Source organism: Seriola lalandi, unplaced genomic scaffold (assembly GCF_002814215.2).
Source record: "Seriola lalandi dorsalis isolate HSWRI2012SDOR001 ecotype SW California unplaced genomic scaffold, Sedor1 jcf7180002054256, whole genome shotgun sequence".
In the NCBI taxonomy this organism is placed as follows: Eukaryota; Metazoa; Chordata; class Actinopteri; order Carangiformes; family Carangidae; genus Seriola; species Seriola lalandi.
In genome coordinates, this window is record NW_019524809.1 from 1,320,660 (window position 1) to 1,337,928 (window position 17,269).

The 17,269-nt window shown below is 36.2% G+C and overlaps 2 protein-coding genes across 2 annotated transcripts; both read right to left on the reverse strand.

Moving 5' to 3' along the window:
* Positions 1-2,821: 2,821 nt before the first annotated feature.
* On the reverse strand, positions 2,822-3,784 carry LOC111654004 (odorant receptor 131-2-like). Its single transcript, XM_023404817.2, has one exon. It carries the CDS (start codon positions 3,782-3,784, stop codon positions 2,822-2,824), a length of 963 nt encoding a protein of 320 aa, XP_023260585.2.
* A 4,713-nt stretch (positions 3,785-8,497) lies between these two features.
* Positions 8,498-14,463, reverse strand: ppme1 (protein phosphatase methylesterase 1). Its single transcript, XM_087173571.1, has 14 exons — positions 14,161-14,463; positions 13,034-13,131; positions 12,710-12,798; positions 12,520-12,577; positions 12,096-12,147; positions 11,580-11,734; positions 11,270-11,360; positions 10,278-10,343; positions 10,070-10,196; positions 9,832-9,961; positions 9,618-9,662; positions 9,431-9,495; positions 9,196-9,263; positions 8,498-8,877 (listed from the first exon to the last, which is right to left on the reverse strand). The coding sequence occupies exons 1-14, from the start codon at positions 14,244-14,246 to the stop codon at positions 8,874-8,876; spliced, it is 1,134 nt and encodes a 377-aa protein (XP_087029697.1). The 5' UTR covers positions 14,247-14,463; the 3' UTR covers positions 8,498-8,873.
* Positions 14,464-17,269: the final 2,806 nt, after the last annotated feature.

Genomic DNA, 17,269 nt, shown 5'->3' on the forward strand with positions numbered 1-17,269 from the left:
TATTCCACTTTTTTTTCCTTTTTTGCTCTTTGTTTCATATTTCTCTTTCCCTTCATCGGCACCTTTTCTTGTAATTTGACCTCCGTTTCTTTCTAATCTCTTACAAATATTTCTTGAACTTGCCAAATCAATAAACACAGTCAAATGTATTGCAACCACTGGGGGATTAAGCTAATGCATTTAGATGGACAAAATAAAAGAAACACAGCAGATGTTCTTTCATCTGTTTCTTCGGCTGTGGTGTAATTGTACATTTATTCCAAAAGGACATGATACACATTGCTTAAACATGTTATTAGAAAAAGTCTTTGGGCTTTTCCCTCAGATCACATCTCAGTTAATTAGGAAACACGGAGATCAACTGTGTCATTTGGTCAGAAATAATTCTCTGTTCTGGATGCACTCCTTGTGAACACAGTACCCTATATAGAAACACCACAAGGTGGAAAGAGTGATACATAACCAGTGTGACCAAAACTAAAACTGATGCTGTGTTCATGAAACTAGCCATTATCAAACCAAAACCACACAATCCCTTTTCTTGGGTGAGGACGTGAAAGCCGCTCTCTGTCGCCAGGTACTTTCTCTGGAATGTTTTTCAACCCTTCAAGTGCTCTTTCGTGAAGGCCAGAGAGATATTGAGAGGGCTTCAGGATTGTGGCGGAGTAAAGATCGGTTAAATTAGTCCACCTCCCGCTCAGACGCTTCTTTTATTCTGTGGGTCTGCACGTCCCTCCGTGTTTACCCACATAAATTGGACTCTCTCTGTGCTCTGTCTCTATCCTTTCTCCAACACAAGTGCTCATCTGGATTGTTAGAAAAGGAGGGGACAGGAATTTTATCAATAATATTATCAGCTCCTGCTAACATCTCTGTTTTTCATAAGGTCAAAGAAGTCTGTTCATGTGGGGTATCAGCCACTTACATACTACAGAGTAAAATGAAAATACTGCAGTTGGAGCCACAGTGTGTACTGTAGCTGTATTTACAAAGCAAAGGTGACATCTGCTGGCTAAAAGGATGAACTCTTTCCATGCAGATTTAGACTTTACCTGATACATTTTACATATTTTAAAATGTGTCTCTGAACATCTTAACATCACCCTCATGTCAGTGTCACCATTGGCTATAACCTCATGATGAATGATAAGCCCATCAGTATGAAACAGGTTACATATTAAATGTTTACAATATATAAGGATATTGAATTCCTGAGGGATTTGAATCAGCTAAACATTATGAGACAAACACTTTAAAAACAGTGACTTATCTTATTTCACATCATCTGGTCTACTCCACTGATATTTGTTATTTGAAAATATATACTTGATAGATATAAAAATCTTCAATTGCTTCTCCTGAAACTTCACCATCTGGTGGTCTTTTGAAGGAACTGTGAAACCAATATTTAATACTTTAATTTTATACTCTTTATATTAAATGTTCTGTGTGTAAATCTGTTTTGGCAAATTAGTGCCGTAGTGTCTTGTCATTACAGAATGTGTTGCTCTTAATTATCACAACAACAGAGGGATAATAGAAATAATTCGCTAAAGTAGGATACTGTTATCTATTTTGTTTTATGACAACTGATAACAACATGTTACATAGTGTTCGTTGTTTCCTACATAGATACTGAATGCATGACTTTGAATACAGATATGTACCGTATCTACTCTTCACAGAGTTTTCATGATTTTTCATTATTCACCTTGAAAACACACAAAAAAATCAAAATTCTGTCATTAAAGTTTTATTACAGAAGCAAAGAGATATTATTATTATTATTATTGATAATAAAGTTAGATAGGACTTTTACAAAATAGCAGTTACAAAATGTTTTACAATTAATGATAAAAATGCATAAAACTCAACAATGAAATAATAATAGTAATAAAAAAACAATATAGTAAACATTACTTTTTACATTTACTTCTAAAGTTGAAACATTAATAAACCTCCTCTGTCAGTTAAAGATTTCTGAAATTTTTATTACAAACTGTTTGTTGTAAGATGCTGAAAGTTATGAGAAACATATTTTTGTGTTTATTTTCCTTAGAGCTATCACTGATATTACTTAACAAACAAGACCATACATCAATAAGACCAAGTAATTGCATGTATAAAAAAAAGAAAGAAATTGTGGCTTAAAACAACCCTTTAGTAAACCATACACTTCCAAAACCATATTCAATGGCTCTGGCTCATTACATGATTTGACTCCTTATTACAAAAAACATAAATATGTTTATAATTATCATAAATTGTACAAATAAATGATGGAGAATGATTATGATTTTGTGAAACTGTCAAGATATTTGACACAAAATTTTTATAATTTCGGTGGATTATCAACATATGCTTAATAATTGTCTTTTATTTACACAACACAGAGTTCACCAAAAAAGCTGTATTAAGGGTGAACCTTGTATACAATATGTAATTTTGTACACAAATGAGAAGACGTGATTGAAAAGCTGCTGCACTTCTCAAATCAGTAAAATCTGGGTCAATCCTTCATCACAATGATACATATGAGGGATGATTTAAGACATTATTTCTCAGAATTCATAACTCTATATTGTTGTGACTAAATGTGCTAATCAATAATCAGTATCATCTGCGATCATCTGAAAGAAACAGACAAAAAATAGTAATGATTTAAAACATTTAAAATTTTTACCACAATCTGATTTGTCTTACACTTGGTCATGTATTAAATGACACAAATAATGAAAGTTGCTGACTGCAAATATAAATTTGCATTTCTACTGAACATGAATGTGCAAGAAACAAAATAACACAATGACTTTATCTGAAATTAAGTCATAGTAACTGGCCTCACAGTGGTTCTGAAGCCAAAGGTAAAATAGTACTTGAAGACGTGTCTGAAGGTGTGATCTCTGAGGCCATATATGAGTGGGCTCAAACACTTAGGGAAAATGATGAGACTTAAAAAGAGGGCATACTGAATATGAATGGCCATGGCAGGATTTATGTTCCACATACCATATGTGTTAATCATATTAAACATAGTAGAAGTGAGACACATGCACAACTGAAACAGATGCAACAGCACTGTCCTGTGGGCCTTACTGGCATTACGGATATGAGAAGAGGCTGACTTCACAGTAATCATGATAGCAATGTATGTATATATGATTATCATGCTCACCAATAGAAAATGCATAATGGTGAAGGCCCTGTTTAAAGTTGTATAAATCTGGAGGCGGAAGATATTGTTCCTGGTGCAGAACCTTGACACAGTGAAGCTTGTTTTCTCGATACTGACAAACAAGAAAAGCTGGGTGAACGATTCTAAAGAGGCCACCGTCCACATAACAGCGATGGCCATGCCTGTCGTCCTAGTAGTGGTAATATCAGCACGCCTCAGTGGAAAACAAATGGCAACATACCTCTCCAAAGACATGACAGCGAGGTTAAGAGGTGACATTTTAACAGTGATGGCTGCAAGCATTGTGACAATAATACAAACATAACTGATCATTCTGACCATGGTCACAGCAAAGATGTACAGCAACATGGTGACTAGAAGCTGCAGAGAGTCAGTGAAGAGCAAATGACCAAACAGGATGTAGCGAGAGGACTCCAGTAAGAGAGGCTTTCTCAGCAGGGCAAACAGCATGACTCCATTTACATACAGGAAGAATAGACATGGCAGCATAGACAGCAAAGCTTTGACAGGAGTCTGGTATGACACCGTCTGGGTTACCTCTCTTGTGTCATTCATGATCACAGCTTCATGCAGTGTCTGTAAAGGCATAGCATCCACAAACACATCAGACAGACCTTAATCAACATTATGAACAGTCCTGAATGGTGAAGCTTGTTTAGGATTATTAATTGAAGAAATATCCTAAGTTGGCACAATGGCCTGAATCAAAGCCACAATATTCAGGAGTTAAAAATACTAAGAAATAGTAACATACAACAATGAGTATCAGTATCACAATAAACTAACTACTTCAGTACTATATCAAATATATGAAGTAAAAGGCATAATAAATACATTTACTGTTTGTTTGAGACATATTACTTACATGCCACCGGTTTGGTCTGACTCCAGTTGACAATGAATCTTGGTGGACAAATCTGAGAAGTGAATCAGGCTGCAGCTGATCATTTACTTTTTATAAGTAATCTTGACATCATCATATGAGTCAGTTTAACAACCAGTCAAAGCTCTGCATTGGTTATTCTCTCTTTGAAGGAGTAGCCTACGAATTTGAGAAGTTCTGTGTTAAAGCAGAGAATGTTTACTGTAAATAGTTTATGATATAAAAAGGGTCTGAGAAGATGGGGGTACAGTACTTAATGACAGGCAGATGTTAGACAAAGGTATTCATTGTTTTAGTCATCAGAGCTACCTGAGAAGCTTAGAGCCTGTCACTATAGTAAACAATAAATTAAATGTAGTTGTGAACTAATTTGTGTGGCCCATTTATCCTACCTTTAGTCGTTGTGTATGCCACATTCACAAGAAGAGGCCATTGTGATATTCTCCACTAAGTAGATGTTTTTCCTCACATGGCACTGATATGCAGAAAACATACGCTAATGCTTCTAAAGTAAGCATGTAAACCTGCAAACACACAGTTTGCAGTTTAGCATGGGTATAGTTGGCTGTGCTAACATTTAGCATGTTAGTGTAACACACTCAAAGTAGAGCTGAGGCTGACAGGAGTTTTCTCATTAGGTATGCTGTCATAAACTCAAGTACTGGGCAAATTCAGTTCAGTTTTTAAGCTGTTGGTAGAGCTAGATGAAGCCTCACCAGCGTTATATAGTTTCATCCTCTGGAGACCCTGAATGTATGTGTCAAATTTCATGTAATCCACGCTGTTGAGATACAGTATTTCACTAATATGTTTGACAGTGATGGTCATTGTTCTAGTAAAATGGCAGCTGTACCTGAGACAACTTGTGCAGACAAACCCATATCTTTTTTCTCCTTCATTCTGACTGTTAGGTATTTCAGCACCACAGCACCTTGGACAGCTCCTACATGTTCATGAGAATGGAGGTGTGTGATTAACAGTGATTGACAAGTAAAAAAAAAAGATAGGTTTGTCATTATTTCCTCCAAGAAAAATAATTTAAAAACAATTCAATGTAAGTAAGTGCTACTGTGGTGTTGCTACTATCTTGTCCACTAAATCCTGTATTTCTCAGCTTCAAGTTCATCTAGTGTTCGTCAGGGTTGGTTGAAAATGTGTATAAACCACAGAATATTGTTCATTCATTATGTTAACTGGTCGAGACTACCCTGGACCAATACCATGTATCAAGGACCTCATCCTGAACTACTAGGGGAACTTCAAGCTCATCAAGCTGAGCGCAGGCACTCTTTATCCAAGTCTGGCATTTGGCAGTCTCCAGTGGGGCCTTTATGGATGACCTTGCTGTCACTATTTCATCAATGCCTGGTGGTAGGTGGATTTTCCTGGACCTGTAAAAGCTCACCTCCTTGGTAGAGATGAGTTTCAAACCTGGCAAATCTATGGCCATGGTGTTGAAGAGGGGAATAGTTGTGGACAAGTTTCATTTCTTATTGGAGGCTGGAAGGCTTGCTGTGAGCTTATTGAAGTGGGGTATAGAGGCTAAGGTCTGCACTCTATTTGTCATCACTGGGGCTGTAGAAACTAAAGCCATCAAGTCCACCATGTAGGCTGCAAAGAGGGCCTCTTCATGGCTTTGGTTCAGGAGCAGTGGTCCATGGACCAATACTGCTGGGACACAAGCCAGGGTCTGATTAAACTCGAGCAAGGGCGTATGATGCTGAAAGACCCAAAAGACCTTATGGCCTATGGAAACATCACTGAGAATGTGCCCCAGTGCATCCTGGGGTGTAACTTTGAATGATAATTAGGCCCAAAATGACGTAACCAAAAAAACCTCTGTCCCTGTTCAGAACTGTTCACATATCACAAAATGATCTCAGCAGCGTTAACTCTTTGGAGGACAGTCATTACAGATGATTAATAATTCAAATGTTTATATTTTGTAGCATACTGTATTTCTGAGCTGATCCATGGAGGGACAATTAACACCTGCATATCATTCCCTAGAGTTCACCAGGAACATGATGAAAAACATGTCACATATGTCATAAAGTAGAAAACTGTGACTTTTTCCACTTCTTTTTCTGCTGGATCCTGTTTTGTTAACCAACTGCAGGAGACCATGTCTTGTTTCCCTTCTTTAGGATGCTCTGAAGCACAAATTTTTAAAAGAAATGCTTAATACATCTTACCACTGTTGTTTCAAAGTTGTGTATGAAGCTACAATTCTGAAAAAATAGATGATGTATACAGTATATTAATATTGACGCACTCACTTTAAATATAATATTAAATCAAGGAGAGCATTACATTTTCAGAAATAAAAAATATATGTATAGAATATATGTATTGTAAAGAAAAGTAAAATCAAATCCCGGTGTTTAAAAATAAGGCCAAGCTGAAAGGCAATGTATCTGCATATCAAATCTAACATAATAGTAATAATGATGGTACGAACGATGCTTGTTATATTTTCTTTAATTTTTTGTTAAATTCTACAATGATGTTGATGACTCTCCATCAGGCCACTGATATTTGTTTAAAATCATGTACTGGATGAAAAAATCTTTAAAGGATTCTTATAGAAAATTTAATTACACTGAAACTTTACTACATGGTAAGGTCTTTTAAAATAAATTCTCTGTACTAAATATGGAATTGTATATTTTTTTATTCTTTATATACTGTGTGTGCATGTAAATCTGTTTTGGTCAATTAGTGCCGTATTGTCTTGTCATTACAGAATCTGTTTGTGATAATATCAAAACTGGAGAGATTATATTAATTATACACTAAAATAGGAAACTGTGTTTATTTTCCTTAATGACAACTGACAACATGCTATATAGTGCTCTTCATAAAATTCCCTATTTAATACATGACTTCACATACATAGTGAATGTACCCTAGATCTAGTTTTGACTGAATTTTCTGGATTTTTCATTATTCACCTTGAAAACACAAAAAGCCAAAATTCTTATACACTGACACTTTTACAGTAGTTAAAACTACAGGTTAAAACTTGGAAAAATAATAAAAAAAATAATTCAGTGTTAGTATTCAAAACTACATGAACTTCAGGTCAGTCACCTCTGAGAAAACAACTCAGACTAGCACTATCCCTGGCTTGCAACCCTGGGTCACCTGAATGGGGTGTATGATGTTGAAAGACTCGAAATACCCAATGACATATGGAAACATCACAGAGTAAGGCCAAAATGATGCAAACAAAAAAACCTCTGTCCCTGTTCAGAACTCAACATGTCAGCATTGTTTATAGACTCATATCAGAGAATGATCACAGCAGTGTCAGCTGTTTGGGGGACAGTCATTACGGTTAGATAATCTAAATGTTCATATTGCACATCAATGCAACATATTTCTGAGTGTGCTCAGAGTGCTGCTGATGCTCTGAATAAAGACCCTTTAAAAGAAAAGCTTAATCCATTTTACTAATGTTGTTTCAAAGTTGTGCATGAAGCTACAATTCTGAAAAAATACAGTATGTAAAATATTTCACATGCAAAAATACATAAGATTTTCATCAGTTGACATGAGAAGTGAAATAAGGAGGAAAGTCGGGTTTACATCAACATCATCATTATCATTATAAAAATTCCTCTTTTTATGAAGAACAGAACAGAAAAGTAATTTTCTCCACCAGTTTGACCAAACTGAATTTTAGTACAATCTTTACTTTGCTAATACAAATTTTACAAATAGCTGCAATATGAATGAGAATGGAACATTTTCAGTAATGAAATAAAGCCCCAATATCATAAATTGGGATAAGAAAAAAAAAATGTATTCATAAGTGTGTTGCCAACATTTTTTTAGCAAAAACGTCTAAACAAGTATCAGTATCTAACAGTGGAGGGAAGAGTAGGGTGGAGTGAATTTAGATAGAGACATTTAGATTAAGAGATGCCTACATTCATAACATCAGTCAAGAGATTTGAAATTGAGTCAAGAAAGCTAAACCTCGATCTAACAATCTGATTCTGACCTTCAAGCCTGAACCATCGATGCAGCACAAAAAGCAGTCACTGTCTATTCATGTGGACAAAACTGTAATAATCTATGGTCACGTCGAGTGAGATCCATGCCTTGAATGTAAGCTAGGCTTCATCTCTTGCTTTGGAAATAAAAGATTTGCTGTCTCAACACATTTTGAAATTTCATTGTGTAACTTGGAGATTCAAAGTGTGTATTATACATTTGTGTCTGGGAAATGTGAATTTCATCATAAGTGTAAAGAGAAACTAGAAAACTAGAATAGACACTCATTTTTGATTTCCTCTTGCATTTGTCACTTGCTATCTTGCTACATGGTGTCATGTTAAGTAAAGTCCCAGATTTAAAATGATCACGATGTCTTTTTGATACACAGAGCAAATATACAAGCACGGGGAACATTTGTATGCTGTATCCATCTTTAATTGTTTGAATTCAAACACATATTAACAATGATGCATTCACTCAAATTATAACATTAAAACAAGGAGAGCATTACAGTTCCAGAAATAATAAAAAAAATATAATATTGTAAAGGAAAAATACAATCAAATCCCAGTGTTTGAAAATAAAAATAAGGCAAAGCTGAAAGGCAAAGTATCTACATAACCAAAGCAATAATAATAATAATAATAATAATAATAATAATAATAATAATAATAATAATAATGGTTGTTATATTTTCATTAATTTTCTGTTTAATTGTACGATGATGTTGATGACTCTTGAAACATTTCTTTCATGGCTGCTGGCTATATTCAAACTGAAAACTGGAGATTAGCTGTAGAAAAACAAAGTAAAGACAATGGATTAAAAGAAGAGAATTTAGACTCTACATCTCCACTATTGCAACTACGACCTAATTTCTTTAGACAAAACAATTTAATTTAATTTATAAATTCCAAAGACCAAAGAATGCAAACTGCAGTTCTATGTTCTGTCCTTTTTACTTTGATTTTGTCCAATATTTCACTGTATTTTATATTAAATACACAAAAAAATATTTCAAATGAGATTTATTAAAATACATAAACTGCTTGAAAATGTAAAAAAAAAATCTTGTTAGATGTGCACATTCTTTGGTAGGAGGTTCACTTACCACAGATATCCTTCCTTAAACTCAGTGAATTTGTGCCGGACCATAAATGTTGCTAGAGCATCTGCTACCTAACAACAGACAACAGAGGACTAGGGTTAAAAAAAATACCAACAAACTGATCTTGATTAAATGGATAAAGAACCATTGAAGCCAATAAAAGAAAAACATAATCTGAACCAAACCATCATATGCTAATACATAAAGCACAGTATATGTTCAGGTAAATACTATTTACTTTTTCAGGTGCATCCTCATGGACAGCATGACCACACTGGGGGAGGACTTGCATCTGAAATTTCCCTGTGGACAAACAGTAAGATCATGGATATGATTGAAGTTTGTGTGCTGTATTCTACAGTGTATGACGTAACATGAATGAAAACTGGAACCTCAGGATAAAATCTCCATGGGTCCCTCTTTACCTTGCATCTGTCCAATAGTAAGATCTTTGTCAAGCCTGTCGACTCCTGTACAATGGAACACGTCAGGAGTGAAATTGTGCAGTCAGTGGCAACATAACAACTTTACTGTATTCATCAAGACAAGTGGGACTGCCCTGAACTTCCATCAAGACATCCAATGAAAATTAGTTTTATGTATGAAGTACCAAATAATAATCTAAGTGAGAGATCTAACCTGCAAGCAGAAGCAGTTTTGGCACAGGGCAGGTGAGAAAGAGAGCAGACAGGCCTCTGAACCAGCCATCCCAGTACTTTTCTGTCTTTGACAGCTGCACTCGCCAGGTGAAGATACTTTCCTTTGTCATCTGTATTGGGAAATTCAACCTTATTAGGTACTTTTCAACCTCAATCCACCACACAGACATATATGTTACACATGTCAAATATAGGGTCAGAGAGAGAGAGAACAGAACCTCTTGATCATCTTCCTTCATTCTTTTCTTGTTGGATTCTTCTTCCACTTCTTCATCCTCTTCCTCTTCTATTATACCTTCACCAATGCTATTAGAGACACCTGGGCTGCTGGTGGATTCCTCACATCTGTGGATGTCAGAGTAGTGGTGAATAAAACTTGCAAACCCATGCAGCACCTAATGTGGAAATGAGAAAGAGCAAACATACTTTTTCACTTGGCCTCCCATTGAGACCCGTGCTGACTCTATGTTTCGGATCTGGCCACTCTTCACACTGACAGCAAAGGAAAAGAACAATTTTAGGCACAAGAAGCAGTACTGCTAAAAAGGATAATACTCTAAAAGAAATTTTACTTAAGTAGAAGTAAAATTACTAATGTATTCAGATAAAAGTAGTAAGTCAGTTAAAATGTGTCCATATATATTATATAATGTGTCCACAGACTTTATTTTGCAATATTAAGCTACAACAATCAAAAGGTGCCACGTCTTGTAGAATTAACAGCAGAATAAAGCAGCAGCAACGTAAGTCACAGCTGAAGGCTCCACCGTCAGTATTTTAACATTTGGCCAGACCCAGAATGCACTTGTTGGTTGCAACATGGTAGGTTTGTTTGATTGACCACTTGCTGTGGTTGCTGGGCTAGTGCATCTTCTCTGCTGCAGCTGCTGATTAGTCCCTTTTCATTTGTTGCATTTTCACATGTTAAACATAACTTCATCATGTGCCTGGTTTTTACTCTGTAATGATTTCAGCACTATACCGTATGTAGCAAGTTAAAACCCTTGATTTAAAAAATAATAATACTTAAGTACAAATTAAATCACAGGTTTTTAAAAATACTCCAAAAAGTAGAAGTATACAAAAAAAAACAACTATGTTACACTAATGAGAGTAAATGTAACTCGTTACTTCCACCCCTGGAAGCAGACCAAGCTTAAGCTTGATCCAAATTAAGAACGGAGGCTCTTCAAAGTAAAGCCAGGGTTTCTGCCAGTGTATTGTGAGCCTGACCTGCGACCCATTGGGCCTACAACTAGAAACCCTAAAAGCTGTTCCAGTGAAAACAAAATACAAATTCTTTCAGTGAGGCTCTTATTGGTTATAGTAGATAATGTTTGACAGTTTGCTAACATTCATGAAATAGCAGAAGAATATAATTTGATCTGATCATACTCATCAAACGGTTTCAGGTTTACCTCCATTCAATGGCATTCTCCAGAGATTTAAACGTCTTTGGTCGACTTCTGAGGAAATTCTGCATACTGTTCAAAGCATCCATTGCTGTACCTGAATGCAAGTAACAAATACATTAGTGGTCAATATAACGAATAATTCTGTACTGAGCTCATTAATTAGATTTTATTTCATTATGAATATTTATCGTATAAATTTACTGCTAATTTAAAGTAGTAGTAAAAATCAACATGCTATTTGGTTCTACTAAGCACCATAAAGTGATAAATATCTATCTATGATGTTCCTATTTGAGAAAGTACAAGCACTTACCTTCTACAACGTCAATAACACAGAGGCCGAGCAGGGATGGTATATGATTGGCAGTGGCTGTGTGAACTGCGATGGCCCCACCCATGCTATGTCCAATAATCATGATCGGAGGAGGGTTCTCTCCATAGAGCACCTCCACCATTTTGCCAATGTCCCTTTTGAAAGAAATAAACAAGGATAGCCTGTTAATGTTGCTACATTTCTATCGTATGCATCAGTGAGTCTGAAGATAAAATCTGAAACAACAAAACTAATTATTAAACCATGAAAGGAGAATCATGTGACATATAATCATTTTTCTTTTAAAGCATAAAAGGGACAGTCAAACTCCCAAATATAAACCACAGGAACCCACCAAAAGTTGGACCAAACTGACGCCTGACTACATACTCCTTTAACTACTTTTTGTTCTCCAAGCTTGCAGGATTATTACACTCTCTGGTTTCCCAAATTTTTTTGTGATGCAAAGTTTAGAGTGTGAATGGGTCACACACAGTGCCTGCACACACAACTTACTTGGCCATTGTATCTGCAGAGAGATCCTCAGGATTTTTCACTTTGGTGTCACCTGCAGATGAAGACAGAGGAGCAAATGTCACCTAAGCTGTTAAAAACTCAAAAGTTAAAAATTAAAAAAAAGTGACTTTAATCACTCTACATCATTGCAGTATTAGAGAAAAACTAGAGTGAGTGTTGAGGATATCACATTATGACATAATGCGAATAATAAGCCAAATGTATTAGAATGGTTATCATGGATTTCCCTTTTTGAAAACACTGCAATTAATTTGCAAGTGATGTCTATGTTTTTGCAAATCATTATTAAAAGAGGATTGATAATACTATCGGACCAAAGTGACAAAACTATATCAAGATCTCCATTTCCCAAACTGTGAATATAAAGTTACTAATAGTTTGTCCTGCGACTCTCTATATTTACCATGAGCTCGAAGGTCCATAGCCACCACCCTGCAGTCGATCCTGCTGCATATGACAGCCTACAAAGAAAAACATTCACATCAAACATTGCGCAGCAAAAATGCAGCTTCATGAATATTCCACACTGTATTGGTCTCTGTTTTATCAGAGTAAAGAGGTTACAGAGCCTCTGTAATTGTTATTATGCTCACAGTGAACACTGCCCAGGAAAGTGCAGAGTGGCCTCCTCCATGGAGCAGGAGCAGCACAGGACCATGTGAACCACTGCAGTAAATTCTGAATATGTTCAAGGTAGTCAAGGAAATATATACCAGGGCTGAGAAAGAGTCACAGTAGATACTGTTTAATGGAGAACAAACATTATCTGTAAAAATCTTTAAATCTTTTATGCTTTATACCTCATTGGAATAAAGAATGAATTGGTCTAGTATGATATGAACACTGCAGGTGCCACACCCAGAATTTCAACAATTCACACTCAATTTTCTGTAAACACATATGAGTACAAATCAAGGATATGTCTTTGCCATTCTCATTTTCCACCTCAACATCTTCCATGGTTTCAAAGTACTGACTCCAGGGCAGGGGGGAGAAATCTCTCTTCCGTCCAGGTCTGTATTAAAAACAAAACAAGCAAAATGTAAACCAATCTCATATTGCAGCAGGATTAATAAAATACATGGTCGTTTCTAATATCTTTTTGGTGGTCAAATTTCACAACTTTAAAGATTGAAAATCGCCTGTACACAGACCACAGATTATGATAAGACAGGGATATTCAAAGGTAATGTAAGCAACAAACTGTGAAATTCAATACAATGTTATACAGCAAGACCAAATCATATGCCACATCTTCACTGACTGTTTCATTCAGTATCATCCCATCTCAAATCATTATGCTTTTACCTCAAATAAAAACACTCAACCCTATACAAGCTGTTTTGTTTTAATGCCCCGGCTGCTGACTATTTAACTGACCGGAAACTAGATCGATAACTTTTTCAAGGGTACTTTTTTAGGGTTTGCGTGTTGGTTTAGTTTCACAAACAGTCCAAAGAGCTTGGATACTGTTTCCACCAAACCCCAAAATATACGATGTGGGAACATCGCTACCAAAAGCACAAACTTATTTATACAACTGCTGTAACACGGTGATGTAAACAAGCAATAACAAGTCCTGACCTTCACTACACAAGCTGTCTAAATGGAAAATGAAGGTGCCTGAAACTCTGCAACAGAATCTCTCAAGGAATAAAATCTGGTTTAGTTATATTGACATTACCATCTTCAGACACTACTTACAGTGTATTGTCATGAATGGACACTGTCCACCCTGACACATCCCAGCTAATAAATAATGCCAGATTGAACTCGTGCCTGACACATTTGTAAGATGCGTATATGCCAAGAAAGGTCATATTATAGAGCATATTATCATCTACCACCGATCATTTAAACTCTGGCAGCAATAGCTAATTTAGCCTAAGCTAACACCATCAGCACAGTTTAAGCTAACTGTAAGGGTACGAGTCCAGTCCCTGTCTTTATAAATAAAGAGTAGCCGGTGTGATGGTGGGTTATATTGAATGTAGCTTTAGGAAGCCGACACAACTGACAGCATGTTATTAAGATGGTCACTCACCCCATTTTCATCTTGGAGCTGGATTGGAAACCACCTGCCATGGGAGGTCTGGAAGCTAACAGGTTCAAATGCAACTGTTTCTCCATATTGTTGAAAGCGGGGTCGGTCTCTGTCAGGGACTGTTAAATGCGACCTTCCCTCTCTTTCACAGCATATGATTTTCCTGTGACACCTGCACCGACGCTAGTCAGGCATAGAACAAATATCAGCTCACGCTAACTACGTTTGCCCGACAAGCTAACGACTAGCGTTAGTCCTCAGTCCTGCTCGTGCTGCTGCTGCTGAGATTATTATTTTGGGCCCGTCTCTTCTTCTTTACTTTACTTTCCCTCTAGTTTAAAATAGGCCTTTTAAATCATTACTGCCATCTACTGACCACAACATCGCCTACAATATATCTGAAGTTTGAAAACAATAGATTGTATGTAAAAGGTTTACAAGGTTTAATGTTGTGGATCCTTAATTGTAGTTTTGTTCGTTGTTGTACATTTGAAGGATCGTTAATGTAATCATTGTTTTTCAAGAAAGATTTTGTGTAATCATTCACGCATTCAATCATTTAGTGTAAATTAAATAGGTTTCTTTCTTTCTTTCTTTCTTTCTTTCTTTCTTATTCCTTTAATCATGTGACCCCCCCCCCCCCTCAGATTCATCTTGGGTTGTCCTGACCTCCATTTGGGGGCCATCACTGACATCAATGATAATACCTGCAAAATACAACATTTACCAAACATTTTGTGTTGTTTTTACCAGCTCTTAACTTTGTTGAAATCTGACACTGGTTTCAATAGTGAATAGTGATCATGGGAGAATTTAAGGCCTCTGCACTATGTGGCCTATATCAGGAAATTTTGGAGTTGAAGTTCCCAACATCACACTGTCCATCTGGTTAATTTTTCAATAGATGCTATAATTTTCCACATTCCTATAAATCAATTAAATGACTACAGGACAGCAACAAAGTTAAATCCTCTATCTTATAATACTCAAGAACACAGGGCGGCAGCAGTGCACGCTATTCACTTTACCCATGTAACTGAGACTGAATTCACTTAAAGGGGCGCTACATCAATTTACCACATGAAGTCCAGTTTATTCATCATGGTTAGTCCCACTCATCCTCTCTGTGTGAAAACTGTGAAAAAAAATGAATTATGTCTTCTGCAGCTCTGAAGGAGCCTGGTCAAGACTGAGAGTAACCCTAATGATGTCATAGTGATGTCATCAGTTTTATCTCAGCTTGCATTTTCAGGCAACAAATTTATGACAGAAGGCCTGCATTACAAACCAGGGTTGTGGAGTTTGAAAGATGTGGGTGTTTACCAGGAAGAGGGGGACTAATAAAAGACACTACCGAGTTGCATCATAGGAAATGTAGGTATTAGAGCTAGACCAATACAATGGGCAGAAAGTCAGGATGTCCAGCCTCTACTACATTGAGCTCAATACATTTTTTTTTCTTTGACTCTCACAAGTCCCCCAACTTTATTGGACTGCAATCTAACCATTGAAGACCTGAACAAAACAATTACAGTTTAAGTGTTGAGCAGAAAAGTGTGTTTGCTGCTGTTGACCTGGTATCCAATAATAGTTATTTAATAATTAATAATGATGATAAGAGAAAAAAAAAACCTTACTCATTTGATTGTGAGAGGCACAAGAGAGGACAGGAAGAGGTGACAGTGGTTAAACATAGCTGCTCATTTACAATTTTCCTTTAAAAACTGTGACAAACATGCCTTCAAAACCTAATGGTGGTGACTCAGGTGATAATCATCTTGTTCAATCAGAACACTAGAAACAAGGTGGTGGTCAAAATGTTGGGTGTACCCCCTCTAAACTGGGTCAATCAAATCAAAACAATAATCACACTATATGTGGATTGTGAGACAATGTCTTCCTGGGTGCAGACATGTGAAAGGCCCTTTTTGTAGTTGTTTTTTTGTCTCTTTGTGGTTATTTTGCCAACCATGCTATGAACAGAAAAAATATTCCGTACATACAGACAATCAAAAGCTATTTAAAGGGACATGTTTTGTCTCCGTAGATCAGGATATCCTCCCCTCCCAACTGAGTGATTATTTCCAATGTTGCCATCAAGATACACATTAGGAAAATTATCTACTTATAATAATTAATATGTATTTTCTAGTAAAAGAATTTTAGCTCAAATCCAGTCTTTCTATCCAAATCCTGAGCAGATGACTTTATAGTTACTGTATGGTCAACAGAGCACACACACAGTATATTAATTTGTGGAGCATGTGGCCTGTACTACATGGACCTCATCAGAAGGCAGACCTTGCCTGATTGGTTGGTTGGAAAAACATTTAATGGACTGGTGCTTTAGGGCAGTTAGAGGCTATTGGCTGGGATGCATTAGGGGCTGAGAGGATGCTTTCTCCCTGTGCTCTTTTTAGGTTTTTTTTAAATTTAGTTGACATTTATTTTTTTTATTTATTTTTCAGTGTTTATATTTAATCTTTTTTTTTTATCATTTCTGTGTTTTATTTCTTTTTTATGACTATATATTATAATATATGATAATAACATTTTATTATGATTTAGTTTGGGTATATATTCACTGAGTTTAATGCGCTTATATATTGCTTGTCTCTTGGTGTAGCCTTATTTTATAGGCCCATTTATGTCCTCAGCCAGCTATATCCTTATGCTCATCCTGTTTTGACCATTCTGACATACTGGATGTATTTCAGACTCTGCTACTTGCTGTTGTATGGTAAACACATGACCAGCCAAATTACAAACAACTGAGTCATTCCTGGTATGTGGGTTCATTTGTTGTCCCAGTGAAATACAGTATCTCTTCATGTATGTCAAAAATGAATTCCAAAAACTTATGACAAGCAAGGCCATAAAAGCTTGAGTCAGGCACAAATGGCTCAGATTTGATATTTAAATTTTTTTTTCCCAAAAAATCAATCAACAAAATAAAAAAAATAAAATCTCAGTATGAAAGTTGCTTTGTTTTCCTTCCTCTCTTACCAAATAATTAGTTGAGACAGTGGTTCACAAAGGCATGGTGGGTTATACAGCTGTACTGTGCTCTACTAACCTTCAGGTGACGCAGTGGCTGACTTTATTTATA